A 9,205-nucleotide genomic window follows, 5' to 3' on the forward strand; every position below is an offset into this window, starting at 1 on the left:
AAGAGGAGAATAGTTTATACAAGAAGGAAATATCAAAACTAAGACAAGAGAATGAAAGTTTGAAGAAAAAGCCACTTGTTAGTGATGTTTCATGTGACACAAGATTTGTATTCATCATTTGTTAAAAGTGATTTAGCTGAAACTATTTGTGATAAAGAATGTCAGAAAGAAGATGACAATGTATTTGCAAATATTGCTAGTTGTGATATTGATAAAAAATGATGGTTTGAAAAGAATGTTGTTTTCAAAATCATGAAGAAAACGGGATATGAAGGTAAAGGTTTAGGAAAACATGAACAAGGAATCATAGAACCTATTGAGCCAATAATGAGGCCAAAGTATTCAAGGCTCTTGGATATGTCACAAGAAAAGAAAATGATTCTACAAGTTTAAGCAAGTCAGTCCAAGGAAGAAATTGTATTAGGTGTTCTCATTGAATAAAGAAGGACACACGAAAGAGATGTGTTGGGATTTGCATCCATGTAAATTTTATGGTTTGAGAAATCATTCAAAAAAAATGCGTTGGAAGAATGAATCCATGACAGGTTGTACAAAAATGAATTGTGGATGGACCTATGGATCTAGTTGGGAAAAACTCACAGGTATGTTCAAAAGGTTATACAAATGTTCATATGTGAAAGATAATAGAAGTCATGAAAGATTTGAATATTCAAAATTTTGAAAAATGTTTTGTGTCAAAAGAAATCACTGTCTAACAAGATATTTAGAGATTGTGAAGATGGAGGAAGTTTCAGAATGTTTTGAAGATTGGAGACTGCCAGAGCAGTTGAGGAAGCCAAACAAATGACAAAAGGTCTATGCAAAGAAAGAATTTGAAAGTCTAAAAAATTGATTATCAACAATAGAAATGAGACAAAAGAAAATAGCAGTCAAGAACAAAGAAATTGAGAATGCAACAACATTCATGCTCTGTTTAACCTCTTTATATATACTATTCAGATCTGTGTGTAGCTTGAATGCGGTTAAAGTCGAGTTTGGCCAATTCTAAATACTCGTCTTTACTCGCATATGGCAGTCTGTAGGCTGTGTATCATAGTCAACCTAAATTAGCGCTATGCGCACTAGAGACAAATTAATTGTAATAAAATTTTATTATCTTTCCATATTTGCACAAAGTTTTATTATCTTTCCATATTTGCACAAAGTTTTATTATCTTTTGGAACAACAATTTTATTTTAGTGAAGTTAGAATTTCAGCAATCCGTAATAGTAATCTATTGCATCAGCGGTTCGCACAGACACTTTTTAATGGACCCACGTGCCTTGATTCTTGGACTTTCAAGATCCCATAACACTGGGAAATCTGTTACAGCAATGGTTCATACAGAGACTTTTTAATGGAATCTTCAAGGTCCTCCGCGGCATTTAGAAAGCCGTCTTCCTTCCTGTAAATAATTTGCATTATCCGGGCCGTGTTGAAAAGAAGTGTTCTGTAACGCTTGGGTATGTCTGCACGCATTAAAAAGTGGTAGTTCAATTGAGTAAGAGCCTCTTCGTTCACTTCTTCCATGTAATTCAGGGCCTCTTCTTCAGTGCATCCAGGGTGCTCATTCATGTAACATTGTACGAATGAAGCCAATTCCCCGCGATCTCTTTCCCTCTAAATCACCGCAGTATAAAATACACACAACGTTTAGATTTTTAATATATTCAAACGTTGATGACGATCATGAACACAATCAAATTCAGAAGCAGGATATTAGTATGAATTGTCGAAAGGATCACCTGGAAAGTTCTGAAATCGTTCATGAGACGGCCTGCCTCACTGACGAGATTAAGAAAGTCAAGTTTCCCGAGAATGTGATCAGGAAGAATGTCTCCCGTAGAAAATATTGGCGTCAGGATAGTTGATTCCATTGCTATCGACACTTTGGCATTCTCCCAATATTCATCTAATAATGGCGGATAACTTCTTTCCATCCATTCTCTTTCTTTTGTGAAACTGAACAACAGATTCAACCACTGAACCCCGCAACAGACAAAAAAAATAAAATAATCTTGTTAAACTATAATTCCCCTCTTCTCAAGCTCAACTCTGAACCGATATTGAACATGTAGTCAAAATCAAACAAGAGCCAACGAAAAAAGGATTCACTCTAAAGGAACACAAAGTTGAGTTCAAAATTTTCTTTTGGTAGAGACGAAATCAGTATTTACCTGTTGGCGCAGGTAAGGAAGCACATCACGTCCTTGAACCTCCCGTGCACGTTCGGATATATCGGTCAAAGTATTATAGAAACCCATGAAAACTATTTTCATGTCCTCTGGCAATTGGTCGATTTGCAATGGATCCCATCTGCGCCGAAAAGACGAGAGTTAATATGGCCAATTTGTCAACATAAGATGGGGATTGAATGTGCTGACCTTTCGAAAGCTTCATTGAAAAGCTTGAGTTGTTGCAGAGTTGCATAGGTGTCATAGAGGTCGTCTGTGATAACACCCAGGATTCCGGCTTTTGTAAAATCGAGTCTACAGTCGGTGTATTGTTGTTCAAACATCACCACTGAAGAGGTCCAGTAAACTGCCACTTCTCTGTGACGAGTAAAATCCAACTGCGGGAATTTGCATTCCTTGTACCATCTTTAACAACAGAATAATCTCATGTTAACATCTTTTATCAAAGATCTTGGCAAAAACAAGGATTATTCTAATTTTCTTGCGCTTTTATTAGATTATCTTTATAACAGGGACTATTTCTCACTCTTTTTTAACTGCTTCATTTTTACCTCTTTATATGTTGTATTTCAGATCTGAGTTTAGCCTGAATGCTGTTGAAGTCGAGTTTGGCCAATTCTAAATACTTGTCGTTGCTCGCTTTTGGCAATCTGTATGGCATGCATTGCAATCAGACTGTATAATGTTCACTAGATACAAAACAAACACTGTATCTTACCGATATAATGTCTTCCCCAGCCATAGATCATCGGGATTAAACGCTACTATGTGATTTCTAGCCATCAGCCTTGGCATATTTCTATTCCACCGAGCAGACAGAGCATATTCGATCTGGAGAAATATGAAAAAAATATTGGAAATCAGATTTTTGTTTTTTATTTAAGAAGTTATTCACAGAATAGAATTTCAGAGAAAGGAACAATTCGCAGTACCTCTTGGCGAAGGTTTTCCTTCACAGCCTTCGCTTGACAAAAGTTCTTGCTTTCCAGGGATCTGGCCAAGTAATCTTCTGCAAATGCACCGATTTCTCTCATTACGTTTTCGCCCGGAAAGTTAAGCTGTGAACATCTATACAGGCTGAGTATGGCGATTATTCCTGCGCAGTTTTCGTCACCGGACCGCTTAGAAAGCTCTTCAGCCTCGCTTTTGATGTTTTGCAGAGCGTCTGTCAATTGAAATTATTTAAGGTTAAGACAGATCTAATTATTCTGGAAATTAAAGACTCGATTAAGCTTTGAAAGAGTATTCATATGAATCATTTGCATACAAATACATGTATACCAGAAGATACAGTGTAGCCGAACGTTCTGAGAAGCCTGAAGGCAGTGGCTGTAATATCAATATCTGGAACCAGGCTCTTTCTTCCTAATCCAATGCCTCTTTCACTCCAGTAACTACCGTACGTTTCCAAAGCAAGGTGTCAAAATAAAATCAATAATCTGGACTTTTACATAAAAATCACAACAGAGGAGACACTGTTACTCACTGGAACACATAGTCCATGGCTTGTTTAATCTCCGTTTGGAAATGGCGTTCGAGGCCAAGACTTTCAACACTATCCACGGCTCTCAAACGCTCCGCTATATCCACTGGATAAATGCTCGGTACTGTAATGCCAACATTTTAGTTTTAGAATCCGATATTCTTTCAATAATGCTTTTGAGTATTGAGTACAACAATTACCATGATCTCCAAACTTTGCAACAAGGCTTGTCAAAAACCTTAGGCATTTGTTGTCTCCTGTTTGCATAAATACGCAAGCTGTAGATGCTGGGGAGCTTGAGAAAGATCCATCCTGGGATTGCAGTTTCAGGATATTTTTCCAATCTACTACTTCTTGTATCCCTTCCAGACACTGCAACATTGTTGAGGGATGGCTGTGCAGCTCTTCAAAAGATACTCTAATTCACAATAATCTTATTCAATCACTTCCATCTTCAGTTTATGCGTGTCTTAAAACATGACATATCACGAACAGATAATAGCAAAAGATTACTTTTTTAATTCGGAGTCCCGCTTTTCGTTGATTTGCTTTATGATAGGTACCTCATAAGGAAGATCTAAACCCAAAAGTTTGGCTTGATTTAACAGCGCAGGAAAGACTATCTCGAATCCTTTCGATCGATGATTTGCTTCTTTAATCATTCCTTCTGTATTACCCTTTAAGAACTCAATACCTGCTATGGCCCAAAAATTAAACTTTTCAAGGTAAATCTCATATTTCAATCATACCTCTTGTAAGGTAACTTGAAAATATCTGAATTAAACTATCCAATGTAAAAAAAAAACTACTAAAATCAAAATTCCAAAATCTGGAAAAAAATGCGCATAGGTCTATGGATAAAGGTGTTTGGCCCGTTGGCGCAATGACAGCACTGTTAGAAGAAGTTAATTTCTTCCATTCATTTTTATTTTATTTATTTATTTATTTATTTTATTTTATTTTATTTTATTTTTATTTTATTTTTGAAACAAATAGCATAAAGTATCTATCTCCTTGTTTATTTCCACGCATGCAGAGCTATCTGTTTAATCTTTTAATCGGTGGAACTACTATTTCCACTGCTCATGAATTTGCTATGTAATAGTTAGAAGGATGGATGAATCCTCTATAAATAAAATAGGAGTTGTAATGCATTTTAGTATGAATCAATAAAGATTTAGTTTTGTATGTGTAGCATACGTTAGGAGAATATTGAAGGATATATTACAAGCACAAGAGGAGCCTACACCAGTGTTCTGTGACAACAAATCAGCAATTGCATTATCAAAGAACCATGTTTTTCACCAGAGGAGCAACCACATTGATACTAGATATCACTTCATCAGAGAATTGGTCAACAGTGGAGAAATCTATCTTGAATTTTGCAGATCTGAAGATCAGTTAGCTGATATTTTTACTAAAGTACTACCTAGAGAAAGCTTTGAATATCTACGAGAAAATTTGGGAATGAGTGGAGCTAAAATTGTTAGTAGAAGAAATTAAGGAGGAATTTCGACTCCCTCTTAACACTTAATCATTAAACAAACAGTGATCTTACTCATGCACGATACTTTGGTCTGTGGCTCCTTCAATTTTCTTCTTCACCAATAACTGATTCCACACTTTTCCATTGATCAGAATTAATGAAGAAGTGTGGAATCACTTATTGGTGAAGAAGAAAATTGAAGGAGCCAGAGACCAAAGTATCGTGCATGAGTAAGGTCGCTGTTTTTTTAACGATTAAGTGTTAAGGGGGAGTCGAAAACTAGTAAAGTTGAGGTTTTAGAAATTTATAAGAAAAGGGGATTGGTGTAAGATTTGGTCATGGTGAAGCTGTAGATTAAGTCGGGAAAGCACTACTCAGGCTGTAGCTGAAGTTGAAGACTTAAAAAAGAGCATTTTGTTTCTATATGAAAGCAATGTTTGAGGTCAGTTAGGCCTTTGATAGTAAGATTCCCGAGCAAGCATATGTAGTGTGACTTTAAAGGAGGTGTTGATAAAATTGAATCATACCTTAACCTACAATAGACTGGTAACCAAGAGGGCCAGAGCTTGTGGTAAGAGCATCCCAATAATAGCATGGGATTTCCTGGGTTCGATCTCTAGATTTAGAAGTTTTTCAATGCAGCAGCATGAGTGAAAGAGACTAAGAATGCACCCAGAGTTAGCAGTCAAAATTAAGGTGGAATGTTGGAAAGAATAATTTCTCCTGCCACCGTCTACATGCAAGCAAATCCTCCATGCAAACGTTTAGATCCTCCATGCAAGCTGCCAAACTAAAGATTTGATATAATTAATAAATTGATCTTACATCTGCTCCATGCATGCAGTTGAGATCTCTAACCTCCATGCATGCACAATTTCCTCTATAAATAGGAGTTGTAATAGTTAGAAGGATCGATGAATCCTCTATAAATAAAATAGGAGTTGTAATGCATTTTAGTATGAATCAATAAAGGTTTAGTTTTTTATGTTGTAGCATACGTTAGGAGAATATTGAAGGATCTATTACAAGCACAAGAGGAACCTACACCAGTGTTTTGTGACAACAAGTCAGCAATTGCATTATCAAAGAACCACATTTTTCACTAGAGGAGCAAGCACATTGATACTAGATATCACTTCATCAGAGAATTGGTCAACAATGGAGAAATCTATCTTGAATTTTGTAGATCTGAAGATCAGTTAGCTGATATTTTTACTAAAGCACTACCTAGAGAAAGCTTTGAATATCTACGAGAAAATTTGGGAATGAGTGGAGCTAAAATTGTTAGTAGAAGAAATTGAGGAGGAATTTTGACTCCCCCTTAACACTTAATCATTAAAAAAACAGTGATCTTACTCATGCACGATACTTTGGTCTGTGGCTCCTTCAATTTTCTTCTTCACGAATAAGTGATTCCACACTTTTCCGTTGATCAGAATTAACGAAGAAGTATGGAATCACTTATTGGTGAAGAAGAAAATTGAAGGAGCCAGAGACCAAAGTATCGTGCATGAGTAAGGTCGCTGTTTTTTTAACGATTAAGTGTTAAGGGGGAGTCGAAAACCAGTAAAGTTGAGGTTTTAGAAATTTATAAGAAAAGGGGATTGGTGTAAGATTTGGTCATGGTGAAGTTGTAGATTAAGGGGGGAAAGCACTACTCAGGCTGTAGCTGAAGTTGAAGACTTAAAAAAGAGCATTTTGTTTCTATATGAAAGCAATGTTTGAGGTCAGTTAGGCCTTTGATAGTAAGATTCCCGAGCAAGCATATGTAGTGTGACTTTAAGGGAGGTGTTGATAAAATTAAATCATACCTTAACCTACAATGGACTGGTAACCAAGAGGGCCAGAGCTCGTGGTAAGAGCATCCCAATAATAGCATGGGATTTCCAAGGTTCGATCTCTAGATTTAGAAGTTTTTCAATACAGCAGCATGAGTGAAAGAGACTAAGAATGCAACCAAAGTTAGTAGTCAAAATTAAGGGAGAATGTTGGAAAGAATAATTTCTCCTGCAACCGTCTACATGCAAGCAAATCCTCCATGCAAACGTTTAGATCCTCCGTGCAAGCAGCCAAACTGAAGATTTGATATAATTAATAAATTGATCTTACGTCTGCTCCATGCATGCAGCTGAGATCTCTAACCTCCACGCGTGGATTAATCTTCTCTTCCACCGCTCATGCATTGGCTAAGTAATAGTTAGATATTTCAGAAGGATCGATGAATCCTCTATAAATAAAAGAGGAGTTGTATTGCATTCTAGTATGAATGAATAAAAGATTTGGTTCTGTATGCTGTAGTATACGTTGAGCTATTTGTTTCTGTTATTTTGTAATTTTTCATTCCTTAAGCACAGATGGAAAGACAAGGAAAAACGAAATATGTAATTACCTCTGTTCACTTGGTTATTTCCAACGCCCCAGAAGGCTAGAGTAGCTATGCAGGAAAGAGTATTGAGTAATCTATCACAAGCTAAAAAACGACGATTCTCTCCCCAAGAACCGTCGGGTAACTGATTGTGAAGAATCCAGTCCACCATTTGAGGAAACTGGGGTTTAGCGGAGCCATCAATTGCAGAAATCCTCGCTACCCACGCAGTATCGTATGGAGAGGGACTTATTTCCCCATCTTCCATCGAATTAAATATAGCTTTGATCTCTGCAACCAATTCCTCTATTCTCTTATCCATCTCATCCGAGGGTGCCTGAAACAATAACAGGAAATCAGATTTTCAGATTTTCTCTCATTATTCATCTTTTATTTCCTCTTGGATTTTACATATATCCGATACGAATTTACTATAAGTGATTAAGTGATCTTTACAGTTTATTGTATAATTTTTTAGTTCTTTCATTTCAATGATAGATCAGAACGTGTAACTCATAAAACTGATATAAACTAAAATCAGAACGTGTAACTCATAAAACTGATATAAACAAATATCTGAATGACTACTGATAAATGTTATCCACAAGTTCTCAAAAAATGTGCTAATAAAAAAGCTGATCTATCTACATTCAGTTCATACTTAATACCTCAAATGTTGAAACAGATTGAACGTAATCTGGCTTCCCGTAATAAGCTGCAATGATGACAGCCTTAAATTATTTAACACTCAAATACTTCACTAGTTTAAACTCAAAACTCTATAAAATAAAGCAGATGGTGTGTATTTTCTGATTGCCATTACCCTGAAGACTCTTCGCATCCTCTCCGACAACAGCAGATGGGATGTTGCGCCAAGCTGCAAATGATTCAGAAAAACAATAATAATTAAATATTATAATCTTTATATTTTTAAATCTATGCAAAATATATTGATAAATTTATAAAAAAAAACAAAAAATCTTTACCCAGACTCTTTGCACGCGAATAATTTCCAAAACGCAAACATCCATGGGCTTTCATTGAAATCCACCGTGGAGATTTAGTATTAACCGTCGAAACTGGAATGAGCGGTGCAAACAAAATTGGGGCCATCTTTAAAAAACTAGATATTTCCTTTGTATTGACTTTTGTGTTTAACAGGCATGAGGAGGAGAGACCTTTATAGGGTTGCACTTGCCATGCCACGACAAATTCTGAATCCTACGATATTCGACTTTGTATAATATTAGTTTGATTAGAAAATCTATTAAATTAATACTTGATAAGATTGAATTATTTATAATAAAATATATAAATTAATTAAGAATTTATTTAAATTGTTTAGTTTGATTTGATGTGTCAATTGTATCTTATTATTATCTAAAATAATAGAAATCAAATTTAAATATTTTATGATATTGACAATTAAATTTGATCATTTATAATTAATTTGTTTTGAACTTAAAAAACAATCAAACACTCACCAAAATTCATACCCAAAAAATATTACACATACCAAAAAAAAAATAAAAATATTTCAAAAAAGATATGAATAGAAAATGAGAAGTCACTTAATAGTTAATTTTATAAAGTCTTCAAACAAACATTTATTAAAAAAGTTAACAGATTTTAGTACTTGCTTCAAACAAGACTTTACAGCTTCATTTTATATAGG

The 9,205-nt window shown here is 35.3% G+C and overlaps 1 protein-coding gene across 1 annotated transcript; it reads right to left on the minus strand.

Moving 5' to 3' along the window:
- Positions 1–1,173: 1,173 nt before the first annotated feature.
- LOC131078745 (bifunctional levopimaradiene synthase, chloroplastic-like) lies at positions 1,174–8,667 on the minus strand. The gene is made up of 15 exons (XM_059216066.1): positions 8,517–8,667; positions 8,354–8,407; positions 8,199–8,245; positions 7,555–7,867; positions 4,193–4,373; positions 3,880–4,097; positions 3,683–3,803; positions 3,478–3,590; positions 3,129–3,361; positions 2,915–3,027; positions 2,748–2,846; positions 2,386–2,601; positions 2,179–2,317; positions 1,747–1,983; positions 1,174–1,621 (listed from the first exon to the last, which is right to left on the minus strand). The coding sequence occupies exons 1-15, from the start codon at positions 8,641–8,643 to the stop codon at positions 1,328–1,330; spliced, it is 2,505 nt and encodes an 834-aa protein (XP_059072049.1). The 5' UTR covers positions 8,644–8,667; the 3' UTR covers positions 1,174–1,327.
- Between the last annotated feature and the right edge of the window lie 538 nt (positions 8,668–9,205).

The sequence above is a fragment of the Cryptomeria japonica genome, unplaced genomic scaffold (genome assembly GCF_030272615.1).
Source record: "Cryptomeria japonica unplaced genomic scaffold, Sugi_1.0 HiC_scaffold_594, whole genome shotgun sequence".
NCBI classification, from domain to species: Eukaryota; Viridiplantae; Streptophyta; class Pinopsida; order Cupressales; family Cupressaceae; genus Cryptomeria; species Cryptomeria japonica.

Coding starts and splice junctions, on each gene's coding strand:
- LOC131078745 (XM_059216066.1), bottom strand. CDS start 8,643: ATGGCCCCAATTTTGTTTGCACCGCTCATTCCAGTTTCGACGGTTAAT. Junction 8,246..8,353: donor GGATGCGAAGAGTCTTCAGG/GTAATGGCAATC, acceptor TCATCATTGCAG/CTTATTACGGGAAGCCAGAT. Junction 4,098..4,192: donor CGGGACTCCGAATTAAAAAA/GTAATCTTTTGC, acceptor ATTGTGAATTAG/AGTATCTTTTGAAGAGCTGC.